The sequence below is a fragment of the Nelusetta ayraudi genome, unplaced genomic scaffold (genome assembly GCF_046127955.1).
Source record: "Nelusetta ayraudi isolate G7.1 ecotype Tasmania unplaced genomic scaffold, CSIRO-AGI_Nayr_v1 ptg000136l, whole genome shotgun sequence".
NCBI classification, from domain to species: Eukaryota; Metazoa; Chordata; class Actinopteri; order Tetraodontiformes; family Monacanthidae; genus Nelusetta; species Nelusetta ayraudi.
Window position 1 is genome coordinate 546,647 of NW_027466186.1, and position 15,737 is coordinate 562,383.

The 15,737-nt window shown below is 46.0% G+C and overlaps 1 protein-coding gene across 1 annotated transcript; it reads left to right on the forward strand.

Moving 5' to 3' along the window:
• The first annotated feature begins 6,805 nt into the window (after positions 1-6,805).
• Positions 6,806-8,433, forward strand: pou3f2b (POU class 3 homeobox 2b). Its single transcript, XM_076012831.1, is given in 2 exon segments — positions 6,806-7,082; positions 7,084-8,433. Coding segments are annotated over 2 exon segments (1,434 nt in total). The 5' UTR covers positions 6,806-6,863; the 3' UTR covers positions 8,299-8,433.
• The last annotated feature ends 7,304 nt before the right edge of the window (positions 8,434-15,737 follow it).

The window sequence follows — 15,737 nt, forward strand, 5'->3', positions numbered from 1 at the left end:
GACAGCCTGCGATTCCTCCCCTCTTCCCCTTTTCTCGCGTGCCACGGGAGCAGCCAGCAGGTTATTTCTCCGACAAGGAAAACAGGCGAGCGCAGCAGATGCACGAGTTAAAATTCTTCAAAAGCTCATCCCGACTCAAAGACAACAAAAAAAAAAGGGGGGGGGGGGGAAAGAAAGAAAGAAGGAAAGAAAGAAAGAAAGAAAGAAAGAAGGGCCTCTGCCAGGTTTTTCCTCGTGCTGGGACGCTCTGAAATAACAGCGCGCGATTGTGCCCGGCGTCGGCGGCTGCCAAACCACACGAATCAAAGACCTCATTGTGTGGATTACCTCGTTAATCTGTTGATGCCATTGAGTAGTATTGCAGGTGTTAATGTGCCAGGTTTTCCCCCACCACCACCACCACCACCACCCTCCCATCCCCCACCCCTCTCCCACCATACCCTTATTGGGGAGGTGTAGCGTCGTCGGGTTGGTAATCTGCTTTAAACGCTTTCTGGGGAATGAGACCCGCCAAGAGGGAGGGAGGGGAGGGGGAGGAGGGGAGCGTCACGGAGGCGGAGGAGCTCGCCGCCGTTCGTACGGCGAGCAGACGGAGGGGGGGGGCAGAGAGACCTGAGGCCACAGCGGCGGCGGGGACGAGGCCGCGAGCCGCCGCCGCCGCTGCACGCCCCGCGCCACTTGTTGAAATACACGACGGCATGAATAATGAAGGAGGAAGAGGGAAAAGTGCTAAAGCAGTCCCACAATGACATCCATCACGGGGGACGCCTCATTGCTCTTCGTCTCCTCCGCTTCCTCCCTGCGAGAGGGTGGGGGAGGTGGTGGTTGGGTGGTGAGGGGGAGCGGGGCGGGAGGGGTTGCTGCCGAGACGAAAGCTCAGCTCAGCTCAGCTCAGTTTAGCTCAGCGCCGCCGCCGCCGCCGCCGCCGCCACTGCTGCGTTCAGCGTCGCACTTCCTGGGAAGGAGAGAAAAAACAGAGAGAGGGAGCGACGGAGGAAGGAAGGAGGGGACGCACAGAGGGGAAGACAGAGGAGAGAGGAGAGGGGGGACAGAAAGTGAGGTAATCCTTTCTCTCACCCCTCCATACACCCCCCCGCCCTCGCTCCCCAGGGTGGTCTCTTCATCCAGGGCCTCAAAGAGGGGACAGAATACACCTCCCCGCTACAATGGAGGGGACCCACAGGGGCTGTTGCTATCTGTGTGTGTGTGTGTGTGTGATGGGGGGGTGGAGGCGGGGGTGGGGCGGCGGTAGAGGGGGTGCAGCTTTAAGCAGGCCTTTGAGTGGCCTAATTGCATTGGAATCGAGCAGCGGGCTGAGAGCCGGGCTCAGATCGCGGCGGGCTGCTGGAAGGCTGGAACGAGCGAGCGAACGAGAGAGAGAGAGAGCGGGCGGGCGGGCGGGCGGGCGAGCGAGGAGCCGCACCTTCGACAGCCGCACTCAGCGAAAGGAGCCCCGGCACAATGCGCACAATTAATGCTCTCCCTCTCGTTAACTCGCTCCCCACTTTTTTTGTGCACCAAGCCGCCGCCACCACCACTCCAACCCCCAACCCACTACACCCACCCTGCCTGCCTGCCTGCCTGCCTGCCTGCCTGCCTGCCTGCTCACTCTCCTCCCTCTCACCCCACATCTTACTCCCCTCACCCTCCCTCCACCCCTCCACCCCTCCACCCCTCCAAGCCCGACCCACTGTGCAGCCTCTCACCCGCCGTATTAATCCTCCCATATACAGCCCGTCAACCCCCTCACCCACCTCACCCCCCATCACCCTTTGATGCACACAACAATTACAGTAAGGATGAAAAGCGTGGGTCGGCCATCGTTATGTAAAAAAAAAAAAAAAAAAAAATGAAAAAAAAAAAACTTGAAAAGAGCCTCGGCGAGAATTATTTATATCTGAGCCGCTAATCTGAAATAAAGCCTCCACGTGGTGACGTCCCCTGTCATTATTTCTCGCGACAACTGATCCCGGCTTGATTAGAAAACGGCAGTGCGTTTCGTCCCTGGCTGTATACGTTCCGCGCCATCGCGCGGCTAATAGATTGTTCAAGCCGCAGCTCGCTGTATTTTTAGATTGCTGAACGCAGCTGTAATCTGCACGCGCGACTGTTGGGTTTTCTTGTGAAAGATGCTCTCGCTCAAAAAGTTTATTCTCGTTTTGATTTGGTCCAAACCAGTCAGTGTCGTGGCCCGGTGGGGAAAGCAGAGGCAAAGTTGTGTCTTTGTGTGTGATTTTTCTTATTGGCTGAATCAATCCAACAAGTGTTTTTGTGTGTGTGTTTTTTTTAGAATAGTTTGTTAGGATTTTTTTTTTAACTACGCTGTAGTTAAAAAAAAATGTATAGATCGGTCGATACATCAGCTTTAACCAGTCACATGTGATCTCCCTTGTTTGGGCCTTTTCTTTAACCTCTGTGATGACACACAATGACGGTAATTGCTCAAATGTGTTTATTTGATGACAGAAATGTGATTTGAATCATCATGTTACACTAAAGGCATAACATGTCCTGGCCTAGAATGAAAAGCCACAGTTTAAGAGTGAGACATGTACTCCTTCTAAGACAGGAAAACCTACAAGCATGCTAAAACATTTTCAAAAGTTTTTTTTTTTTCTGCAGCACACACAGGCGACCCTGCTCACACTGGATTCACACCATTTCACCGCATCTTGCCAGACCTCGTGGCACATACATATTTTTATTTAATCTATTTTTGTTGATTTTGTTTCATTCTTCGTTGTTTTATTTTCAGACGAAAGAAAAGCTGACTGGTGTTTTACACTGTGCACATTCTGCACATGCAGTGAGGCTCAAACGCTCATAGGATGAAACGAGGGCCAAAGACAAATGACTCAGTGTTTATCATCTCAGGGCTCCGGATTTACCGACCAGATGATAACAACCAACCCTTGCAGCCGGCAGTGTCCTTTATGATTTTTGCATCCCCGCGGATTTTTTTTATTACATATGGTTTTAAAAGGGGTTTAATTACCGTTTCTACACCCCTGATGCTGGCCGGTTCGATTTCTAACGAGCAATAATACGTTCAGACTGCAGCCGTCCTCCCTCAGGGCCGGACTCAACTGTCCTTGTCTTTAAATGGGACTCAGTGAACTGTGTGCATGTGTGTGTGCGAGCGCCTGCGTGCGTGAGTGCGTGTGCGGAACAATCAATGATTTTAAGAAACATATCATATTCAAGCAGCCCGCTCCTCTGATTTTCTTTGTTACATGAGCCGTGTCTTAATAAAAATCTAATTATTTCGGCTCGCAGGACACTTCCTGGTGAGAAATTGGCAGAGGGATGAGAGCTGATGTATGGGGAGACAGTCGCCTAATTAGAGCGTTAGAAATTGAATCTTTACGGCACACGGGTCATATAATTATCCTACTGTTAATTTAACGCTTACATTCTCTGCTGTTCACTCCTATTCCCCTAAATGTAGTTTGGCAGCGGCCTTCAGCCCTGGCAGGATTTTTTTTTTTTTTTTTTTTCCTTTTTTCTTTTTTACTGTACGTACGAGAGGAGTCGGCGGTGGCCCCTCACACCGGCCCCTCCGAGTGATTGAATAACTGAGGACCCGGGCAGTCCAAATAACAAGGCTCGCATCATTTATGCATTGTTAAGCCATGTAATTGAAACCAGCCATAGTTTGCATATTACACCATTAAAATAATGTGCTTTGCGTTTCTCCCAACACGACTATTTAAGCCTGTGTGGCGATGTGGTAATTCCTTGAATTACGGCCTAATTACCACAATGTTCTTTTGATTTGGCCGATTTCAATGTTACGCCACAATAATGTTCAATATTACCAGAATGAATTACTGAGCCGTGCCTCGAAACTTTTTTCCCTAGTGCGACTCCAATCGTGAGCGGCTCCCCCGTGCTATCAGTGCAGCTGGATTCACATCCATAAAGGATTATTAGCCAATGAAATGGGATCCATTAAAGGCCCAATCAGTAATACTTAATTGAAGAGCCTGAGTTATATGGGGGGTTCATGTGCATGGTGTGCCTCTCAGCTGATCACAGGCCTGTGTTATAGCATTGTTTACGGGTATTATGGTTGTCAGCAGCCCAACAATGTTAAGAAAACATAACAGGTTTATAATTACCGCTGTCTATCATTTATCCTCGCAAGAAAAAGAATATACACTGTGGATGTTAATTACAGGGATACATTCTCACAGCCTTTAAAATGAAGCTCGTCTTTTATCACAACTGTGCATTTATAGACAGCCTCATGTCGCTAAGAATGGATTGCACGTGCTTATTATGTTTTAATTCACTTTATGCACAATGTTTGGCCTCCAAAGACGCATAAATAAAGAGGAAAGTTGAAGGTAATCCAGTGTATGAAATCAAACTGGAATCCCGGCCATCTAAAGCAGGGATTAGACAACAATTTGTAATTAGCACTCGGGCTTTGTTACACATGCCCCCGTGTTGTTCACAGTCCTCAGCCTATACACATGACGTGTGTCCTTGCGTGAACTTTTGGAATAAATTACCATTTTTTAAGAATGATCGGTGTGTGGGCATATACAGTGTCACGACCGTCCTGCTGGCACTGAGCAGTTTGAACCTCAAAGGAAAAAAAATACTTTAATAATTGCTTTTTATCGCCGTTTCATTTTCCCGTTACTGGTCCAAGTTATTACATAAAATGTTTAATTACTCTTTCACTTCCTCAAAGTTTAGAAGTTGTAAATTGTGGATATTGAGGAACTGCCTCCATTGATTTATAGGTTTAATTTGTGGCTGGTGTGTATTACTGATTTCTGTTGGATTAAATTGTTCGAGGCCATAGACCAACGAGGAGTGCTTCTTAATTGCGTACATACAGTTGGAATTATTAATGAATTATAATATTTCAAACTGTGGGACTGCCTGGGAGAATAGTAAGTAGAAACTGCCAAGAAACATTTTTTTCCTCCCCCCACTCGCGCGGTTTGCTTTATGTCACTGCAGTGTGAAAAGCGCTGAGGAGAGACATAATCTCTCTCATCTTTTTCAGTTTTCCTAGCCCTTTCTCCCTCTCAGGGCCCTGTGCTCTTTACTCCTCCCTCCTTTATCCCCGCCAAGGCTTTGTCCCCACTGCAGAGAGCCTCTCTAAATAGAGGCCTTTAGATAGTCCAGGAACAGGGGGAGGCGTGGGGGGAGCAGCAGTGACGCGGCTGCTGTTGTTTCATTTACCTCTCCCTATGGCAACCAGCAGCGGCCGGCCAGGAATGTCCCCTCTCTGGACAAAGTCCTGGTCCCCGAAGCTGACACTTTGGGGGGACAGCAGCTGGGACGGCAAACCTCCCGCCCCCACCCCTGCCTCCCCCCGCCCCCGGACTACATGAAGTCCTGAGTCTGGACTTAATCCCCCCCCCCCCCCCCCGCCCCCCCTCCTCCCTCGCCAACTCTCCTCGTGTGTCTACCCTCATTTTTCTGGATGATGAGCAGCCAGGGAAGCTTTTCACACACTATTAACTCTAGAGAAGCCGTATATAAGACCTGAAAATAATTTCCAAATCTCTTTTGGGGATGTAAAGAATCCTATAAGGCTTTCAGAGCGGTTGCACCACGCTCTGATGATCCAACATAGATCCCTTACGCAGCTGTAAACAACCATTTAGGAGTACATGGAATTCTCAAAACTGCATTCCCCCCCCCCCCCCCCCTCCCCCGGCAAATCCTTTAAGTCATTTATACTACAATTTGAATCCAGGTCTATGTGTGTGTGTGTGTGTGTGTGTGTGTGTGTGTGTGTGTGTGTGTATGCGCGTGTGTGTGCGCGTGTGTACGTGTGGCCACTCTTAAGAATCGGTTTGGGTTTTTTTTTTGTCGTTAATTCACTTTACTGCCACGCAGGGCTCTGATATCTTCACTTGATGTGGCTGTGAAAAAGTTTTGTTCACTGAAGGACAAACGAACTGTGTTCAGCTAATCACTTTCTTCCCTCCAAAGAATGTTTCTTTTTCTTTTTTTTTTTATAGAATGGCAGAATTGTCATTTCTGATAGGAATAAGGCCTTCACAGCGCCACAATCAAAGAAGTGCACAGAGGATGATAATCCCATTTAACCTCTTGACTAACGCCGAGGCAGATAGCAGGATGCCGTGTCAACAAAACCAACACCCCCAATTATTCCTAAAATTAAATCCAATTTGTTTTCATCTGAGTGTGAGATTTAAAAAAAAAAAAAATCCAATAGAACTGTTTGGATTAAAGTGTGTCTTAGTTTTTATTCTCCATAATTTATGTGTCAATGTCTCAATTTGTCTTTCCCCCTCAGCACATCATCCCTTGACATCTCAAACACATCCATCCCAGTGAACATGATGGGACGCCCTGAGTTGTAAAGCGCCTTTAAAGGGTAGCTTTTAAAAATTACATTGTTGGAAAAAAAAAACTTTTTGACAAACTAAACTTTGTTTGACAAATCATGAAAATGTCAATTTGGGGCATCATTGCTAAATATTAATTGATTAAATGATAAAATGAAAAATGAATGTGTTTGCGATTACATTTTAACGTTAGACACCTCTCAATATTTCTAATCACTTGAAAATGCACATTAAAAAGACATGCATGCCATTATAAACATTAAAAAAAAAAAATCAGATCTTTAGGGCGTTGCAAGCTCTTTGCCATAACATTTAACAGCAGAATTACGCATGGAATGAATGAACTCCTAAATGCAACATCTACCTCACAGACAAAGCTTTTTGTTCCCCCCATCAGAGGGGATTCTCGCCCTCCTGCATCCCATCCAGCCCATATCCGCAGCCTGACTCTTGATAGAACACGGTTATCAAAGTAAATCAACTGTATCTTACAGTTGCAGTTCCTGGCGCTCCGTCTCCCCAATGCTGCGCTCCGGCTCTCCGCTTACACGGGAGCCTCGACTCGCACCTCTCCCAACAAAGAGGGTAGTGTTTGCGGAGACTTGCGCGCAGCCAATCGCCGCGCCGTCGCCCGTGGTTACCACGTCCATCAGCCGGCGCGCTCCAATGGGCTGCGTGGGCGGGGCCGAATCCAGGTGCGCCTCGGCCGTCCACTTGGCAGAGCGCCTGGGAGCCGCCTGTGGGCAGGAGAGGATCTGTCAAATGCGAGGTTCCTTTAATAAGAGCGACCAGTCCGGCTCCGAGAGTCATGGCGACCGCAGCGTCTAACCACTACAACATCCTCACCTCCAGCGCATCCATCGTGCACTCGGAGCCCGGCAGCATGCAGCAAGCCACGGCGTACCGGGACGCGCAGAGCCTGTTGCAGAGCGACTACCCGCTGCAGAGCAACAGCCACACGCTCAGCCATGCGCACCAGTGGATCACGGCGCTGTCCCACGGAGACGCAGCCCCGTGGTCGTCCAGCCCGCTCGGCGGCGAGCAGGACATCAAGCCGGCGGTGCAGGGCGCCCGGGACGAGATGCACAACTCCAGCAGCAGCCTCCAGCACCAGTCGCGGCCGCCGCACCTGGTGCACCAGACGCACGCCAACCACCACGACGGCGGTCGAGCGTGGAGGACCACCACCGCCGCGGCGCACATACCGAGCATGGCGACGACGAACGGCCAAAGCCTTATTTACTCCCAGCCGGGCTTCACCGTCAACGGGCTGATCCCGGGCAGCGGCCAGGGAATGCACCACCACAACCTAAGAGACAGTCACGACGACCACCACAGCCCGCACCTCAGCGACCACGGCCACCCGACGTCCCAGCATCAGCACCAGCACCGGCCGCAGAGCCACCACGACCACTCGGACGAGGATACGCCGACCTCGGACGACCTGGAGCAGTTCGCCAAGCAGTTTAAGCAGCGGAGGATCAAGCTGGGCTTTACGCAGGCGGACGTAGGACTCGCCCTGGGGACCCTGTACGGAAATGTGTTTTCCCAGACCACCATATGCAGGTTTGAGGCCCTGCAGCTCAGCTTCAAAAACATGTGCAAGCTGAAGCCTCTGTTGAACAAGTGGTTGGAGGAGGCGGACTCCACCTCGGGCAGCCCGACCAGCCTGGACAAAATCGCGGCGCAGGGGAGGAAAAGGAAAAAACGGACATCAATCGAGGTAAGCGTGAAGGGAGCTTTGGAGAGCCATTTTTTGAAGTGCCCTAAACCGTCGGCGCCGGAAATAATCAACCTGGCGGACAATCTGCACCTGGAGAAAGAAGTGGTGAGGGTTTGGTTTTGTAACAGGAGACAGAAGGAGAAACGCATGACCCCTCCCGGAGCGCTGCCGGGGAGCGAGGATGTGTACGGGGACACGCCGCCGCACCACGGGGTCCAGACCCCGGTCCAATGAACTCTGTCGGAGAGCTCCTCCGGGACATGTTTATCCTTTTTAATTTATCCCCAAGGTTATATATAAATCACTGGACTATGAAACGCTATAGTGGGTGTTTTATGTATAATAGAATTGCAGCGAGTACTCACAACAGTATCTGCAGCGAATTATCCGAGAAATGGGAGAGACGAGCTACGCGGGAGAGGAAAGGACATGTTTTCCGCCCCTCTCCGAAGGAACAGAAGCCCGTGTTGTGCTCTCCGAGGATACAAGCCCAGGCACTGTGACTTCCAGTCGACGCAGTTTTTCAAGGTGTAGCCCCTATTGTGTATTGAAATTATGCGAGGAGGGGGTGGAGGGGTGGAAGACAGAGGGTGGGTTGATGGTCATCTTGCGACCTGTTTGTTTTTTGGGGGGATTTGTTGGGGTTGTTTTTTGTTTTGTTTTTTTTAATATACACAAGAAAGCATAGCAGGATGGTTTCCATTCGCCATCACTTTTACTATCAAACCGCATAAAAGCCACTCTGTTCTGTTCCTCTCCCCGTGCGCAAAAAATGGCAAACAAATAAGGCGTTTTAGTAGCTCTGCTGCGCGTGATGGAAGGGTGGGTGGTGGAAGAGGGTGATGGTGGTGGTGGTGGGGCTGGGTAGGTGGGGGGGATCTAAGGAGCCTCGATAATGGAGTAAACTGGAGGCCAGCAAAGGCTGCAGCCTCGGTCCAGCGGAGAGCAGCTGAGGGTGAGCATCGCCCGAGTCCCATCTGTCAGCCAGGCAGCCGCTGCACGCGCTCTGCTGCTGGGAGGAGGAGGACAGTGTGGGCCGGTCAGCTAGTGCGGAGGGAGGTCACAACAACAACAACAACTCTTATTATTATTATTATTATTATTATTATTATTATTATTATTATTATTATTATTATTTTGAAGCGCCAGTATTTGGCCCGAACGCAATGTAAACACGCGGCCTCTGTCATTAGTCAAACAGCAGCATAAACAGAAAAGCCAGCTATATTACCGAGCATTAAATAATAATCTCCACCCTCGGCGACCCCCTACCCCGCCCCACCCCCCCACTCGCAGGGTCTCCCAGCTCCAGCAAAGGGCTCCGTGACGATTGATTGGATTACTTGGCACTTTTCCACGTGCAGGATGGGTTTTTGTTTTGTTTTTTTTGTTTTTTTTTTTAGACATATAGAGCTCTGCAAACAAACAAAACAAAACAAAATATGGCACCAACTCCTCGCAAAACATTGGGAAACACTTTTGTAAATATTGTATAACTTTTTCAAAAAAAATTCATGGCTTCATCCCCTTTTTTCTCTTTACTTCACTGGGGCACTTTTTGGATTGTGTTTCTTCTTTTTCCTAAGAAAAAGTTGATTTTTTTAATCTATATATAAAAAAAATCCGTTTCATTAGCCGACCTACTGCCTTGTATTTGTGTGTTATTTAACGTTCTTTTTTGCCGATCATTTTTGTGTGTTGAATTTTTAATTTCAGCCTAAATATGTTTTGTTTTTTTGTTTCCCCTGAATGTAAAAACGGTTGAACCTGTTCTAATTGTGCAGGAAGTTCTGATAAGCCGTCTGATGTCCTCTCTGAAATTAGAATCAAATTGTGCTCCAGTGTGTTATAGTGCTTTAAGAAGTGAATACGGATCAGTCTGTAAAAGCAATTTAGAGAAATGTCAGAAATGAATCACACTTGTCAAGGAACACAACAAACTGAGGGTAAGAGAGATAAAGACAATAGCAATAATAACAACAATAATAATAATAATTATAATAATGATTATAATTAAAAGACATTTGGCTTTCTCCCTGAAAAAGCCAAATTTCTCTCCTTTTGTGTAATTCCAAAAATAATTTCATGGGTAAAATACGTTATTATTATTATTATTATTATTATTATTATTATTATTATTATTATTATTATTACATCGACTTATTTTTTGAGAGGTTGTTTCCATGCGTTTCATTTTAGCCATTTGATTCCTCCTCGTCTATGTTGCTTTATTAGGCTACATCAGGTGGGATTTGCCCGCAGACGTTTTCTTTTTATGATTTTTTTTTTTTTTTTTTTTTTTTTTAGCATCGTTTATGAGATTGTAATTTATTCACTGACTCTAATAGATGACACAAAGTGCAAGATATTTTATGAGATGACACAGAGGGATTTTTATATGTTGTTTTCGTGTGAGGGGCCGGGGGTGTATCTTATTTTTGTTTTTAATCGTTATTGTTTTATTTTCAGTGTTTTCGCCATATAGCCTGGACCGCGAACGGCTCGACGTTTTTTGTGCATATGGCTTGTTTTCCTTTTTCATTTTCTTTTTCTTTTTTTTAGTATAGCTCAAAACAGGGTCTCGTTCTTTCTTTCTTTCTCTCCTCCCGATCCTCTGCTGTGCATCCGGCTTTTCTTTCCCTTTTCTTTTGTTTACCTCGCTCCCTCCCTCCTCATCTTTTTTTTTTTTTCTTTTTTTGCTCCCCGCGCAGATGAAAAAAAAAAACCCAACGAGCTAAGGCGCGCTCACCGGTGGCATCAGTAGCTTTAATGAATCGATCCAATCATAATTCACTGCAAAATGAAAAAAACAAGAGGTGTGGGGACGTGTCGACCTGTAGCAACCCGCTGTTTGTTTCCATTGCTTGTTAAATCCTTCTTCTTCTTCTTTTTTTTTTTTTTGTTTGTTTGGTTTTATTTGGGGTTGGGGGTGTATTGGATGGGAGGGAGGTGGGGAGGGGGGTTTAGGCCTATAGGCTATGTCACATTCACTGGATGAACTTGGGGTAGATAAAGCAAGAGGTGCAAAAAATGCCCGCGGGTGTTTCATCTCCTGACACATGAACAACGGACTTGCACATTTTTTTGAATAATGGGGGTTGATATTAAAGAGCTTTTTTTCCAACGTCGAGGCTGAATGTATTTTGTGTGAACCCTCCTGCTGCTGCTGCTGCTGCTGCTGCTGCTGCGGTGGTGGCTTGCCTATCTGCTCGGGATCTTCTTTCAGGGGCCGGTGCGGGGCGGTGCGGGGGGCTTCCCGCTCCTCACTCCATTTGGCTGCCGAATTAATCGTTGAGAGAAAATCGGGGCCTGATGAATGGAAAAGATTGCGAGCCCGTGTTGTCTCAGCCTCAGCCCCCCCCCCCGGCTTGCTTTTTCTTTTCTTTTTTTCCCCCTACTGGGTAGCCTTCGCCGTCTAGGTTTAAATTAGTGTTGGGGGGTGGTGCCCCAAAGTGGGGTCTGAGGACCCGGAGAGGTCCGCACGAGGTGCTAAGGAAGGGTCGAGCCGTGTTGATGGTTTTAATCCTATTCGCTGTCTTGTTTGGAATCCACGGATCACTGCCTCGCTTCTTTCTGCCCAGCAGTGTCAACAAAGGACGGCTGTAACTTATTTACACGTCACGTGCGTTTTTATTTTGAATTGTTTTAAATCTGCAATAATTTTTAAATCTGAGTTAGCGAGTGAAAACAAGAGTTTTTTTTTTTTTTTATTAAGGAGGGGGAGAATCTGGTGGTGTTGCTGCTTATTTGAAAACAGTTATAAACTACCATTTTTTTTATACTCGTGTCACAAAAATGTCTTGTTTTGGTTTTATTTTTTTCAAGCACAAACATTTTAAAGTAAGAAATTAAAAAAAAAATAAAAAATTTAAAAAAAAATCCCCTCCCACAAATCAGACCACAAACGCTTTTGAAATTTAAAAATCTGAGTTTCCGTCTTTTAATAACAGAACCGAAATGCTATGTGGATCACTGTGTGTCGAGAAAGAAGCTCTAATGGGAGTGAAATGTGTTTTCCAGCCATCCATCCTGGCCGAACACGTGTTGGCAGCGGTGTTGACAGTGACGACCCTGCCTGCCGCCTTGCACTCCTCTCCTCCTCTCCTCCTCTCCCCCCGCCGCGGGGTGCCATTTCTCCCTAATTTCCCCCGAAAGGAAACCGATTCATTTTATTTTGAAGCTAAAGAAAAGAGAAGCAGCCGTCTCCGCCACTTCCTGCTCATAAACACCACAATGTGTTGCCCTCTGTGCTTGTCATAATCATATCAATTAGCATTCGGATGCGCCGCTCTGGTGTCTGCAGCAGTGCAGAGTGTGAGACGCATGCGGTGAAAATGAGATTTACACGCCTCAGTATTATCGGGCTTTTTTTTTTTTTTTTTTTTTGGCGGGGAGGGATTGGCAATCGATACATCATCGGTTATCGATGACCTTGACTGATTAAGCTGATTTCAAATCATTTTTTGGAAATAAGCAGAAAAATAAAGAAGTAGGGCGCGCTTTTAATTGTCGAAAATCAACATAATGTGGAACTTCTAAACGGATGACGGAACCTTGTCATTTGCAATAACAATAATGATGATAATAATAATAAGGCAGAAGGTTGTATTGCTAAACAGTGTGGGGTTTTTTTTTGTTTTTCTTTTTTGTTTTTAATGTGGTTACTTTGCTCCTGCTGATGTAAGCACAGCGGATGTGCTCGGTGTTACCGGTGGCTGGAGCATCGCTACTCGCCGTTTGACCTGCACCCATTTGGATGCCTGGGACCCGGAAATCCAGCCCAGCTTCGCGCCTCTGGAAGTCTACTTTATTTTTTTTTTATTTTTTTTACGGAGCCCTCTAATTAAAAACAAAAAAAGGTGCGCCGGCGTGCCCTTCACTCCGCTCTCCAGAAGACGCAATTAATAGCGCGTCGCGTTAATTACACCTTCCTTTTTATTTAGGTGACTTGAAATTTCCCATTAGGCTCCCACAACGGAGAGAGAGAGAGTACAAAAAAGAAAAAAAATCTCCATTCCGGTGTTGTGCCCCCGAGATCCTGCGCTGTGTGGAGACCTAGAGATGCGGGATATAGTCGGTGCTTTATCGCCATCTAGCGACAGCAAGGTGAACTGAGGGTGAGTCCGAGCTGTTATGTCATTTTATTGTCTCTAAAGGGGCTGGAGGAAAATTAAATAAAATAATGGCAATTAACAGGAAGCCTGTCAGTGATTATACAATTAATATTGCTAATATAATAAAATGGTAACAAATAATGGGTTAACGAGGGTGATATACATTGGCTGAGGAGCTGGTTAACTGTGAACACTCACTTTCAGCTCTTGCACCATGATGATCTGAGGTTTATCTTGAGGGAAATGATTTGTGCAAAGTCTGGTTTTAAATAGTTACTGCGGTTTCACAAATCTCTACATCAGTGTTTTGTTATACAAAATCAATTTATTCCCTGCAACTGGTCCCAGACATAATATAAATAATGGATTTATGCTGTTGTTTTTTCGTGGTGACCCATAATTGTTACACAATTGTTTTACAATTTTCCAATGAACACTAAGTACTTTTTTATGTGTTCAAAATTGAAATCTAAAAAAATAGGGTGTTTCAAAATAAATGAATATAATATTTTAAAAGGATAAACAAACAAAAGACAATAACAAGTTAACACAAAGAATATAAACAGTTAAATAGTCCATTTTACTGTTTGCTCACAAATGCCATGCGCAACCAATTCTTCCATTCCATGTGACATTTATCCAATGACCACTTTATTTAAACAGAATTGCTGAATTCAGACTACTAAATAGGCAGTAATAAAGATTTTAACCATTCAAAATAATAAGATGAGTTAGTTGACAAATTCTCTATCGATGACCAATAGACGTTTTAGTTCTATTTACAGCTTATCTGTACTGCTTAATGTGACGTGTTGTCTTCTTAAATATTGTGCTTGGAAAAAAAATGTCTGAGAAAAACGCATTGTAGCACACATCAACAGTGATTATCATTTCTATTTATTACCTGTTTATCATTTGTTTTTATTTTCAATGTTTTATTTATTACTATTAGAATTTGTTTGACTTATTTTGTGTTAAACCGGAGCTGGCAGCGTTGGCTATAGGTTGGAGTGCATTTACAAACAATACAAAAAAAAAAAGTTTCACATACAAAAAATATCACACAGAAATAATAACAGCATCTAAAATCTGGAGCGTTTGCCCGTTCTACACCTTTTAACCAAGTGCGAGCTTTATGAACCTGAGATGACCTTTGCTACTTGACATTGTGTGCTTATTACGACATACAGACACAAGATTAATTAATTTATTTATAATCTGCATTTATCTGTATTTTTAAGATACCTAGCCTACCTGTAAGGATTAATTGTTTAAAAAAATAAATAAAAAAAAAACTCTAAGTAATCGGAGAATGGCACTAATCCACAAGCTGCTTATTTTACAGCCTTGTGAGTAAGCTTTACACCTCCAGTCTGCAGGTTTGCTCTCGTGGTCAACCATCCGCTTCACTGTGTTAACGCACACCTCTTACTGTAAAGAATCCAGGGAATGTTTTTTTATTTTTTTATGCAACAGCAGAGTGGTGCGCATGTGCAGAAGTATCGCCGGTGCAGTCGGAATCCCTGGATGAGTTTTTTTTTTTTATGACTTGGACCATAACAAGAAACACAGGGGGCTGTTACCTATTTAACCATTCAGAGGCACACAAGAGGCCAACTCATTCTGAACCATTTTCTCCACCGCCAAAGGCCCCCTGGAGGACACTTTATCAGGTCTCATCTTGCGCAGAGGCCTGGCTCCAAGAGGACACTTTGTGGCTTTGTTTTTAATGTTCGAGGCGTACAGGCTTGAGTGTCAGGGAATGGTTAAATGAGAAATGCCATCTCAGCACACTAACAAGGGGATGGGGGAGGGGTGCGGCGGGGGGAGGGGAAAGCACAACGTTTTATTTGCAATCAGCAGAGGCGAGCGAGATGTTGGGGGGGAGAAAGTGAAAAATGGGAGCGTTAATTGAACAACAGACAGATATATCTGTGTCACAATCTCCCAACGCATAATGCGATTTTACATGGTGAGTAACGGCCTAATGTCTCGCCATGATTTCCTGGGGTCTAATTAATTCTGAAAATGCTTTTGTCGCCAACTTTATTTATCCCCCAGAGATCTTAATGCGTCTGTGGCGAAGTTCCCCCTGTCAAACATCGTGTCCATCTCCCAGACGTCTGAAGATGAATCAGCCCTCTGTATCAATCACTCATCCTGTATCTCCGTCACCACCACCACCCCCCCCACCCCCCACCCTCCTCCACCACCACCACGGCGGGCTGATAACAGTGGCAGTGGAACACGACTCCACCGTTTGACATTGTTGTTCTTCAATCTCACTCAGATGCATCGCGGCTAATTGCGGTTTGCACACTTAAGCACACAAATGTGCGCGCGCGTTCATTTGTAAACCCGTTATTGTTTAATTATAACTTCACATGAACTTTGCTGAGCAGTGGGGCGAAACGTGCAACCTCCCCCACCACCACCACCACACACACACACCCTTCCTGAGTTCGCACCCCCCCTCCCACAACCCTTCCCCCCCGCCCTACGAACCCCCTCCGCTGCATAATTATTCAGGCTGTAATTGCCCGGCCTGTTTGTGAAACA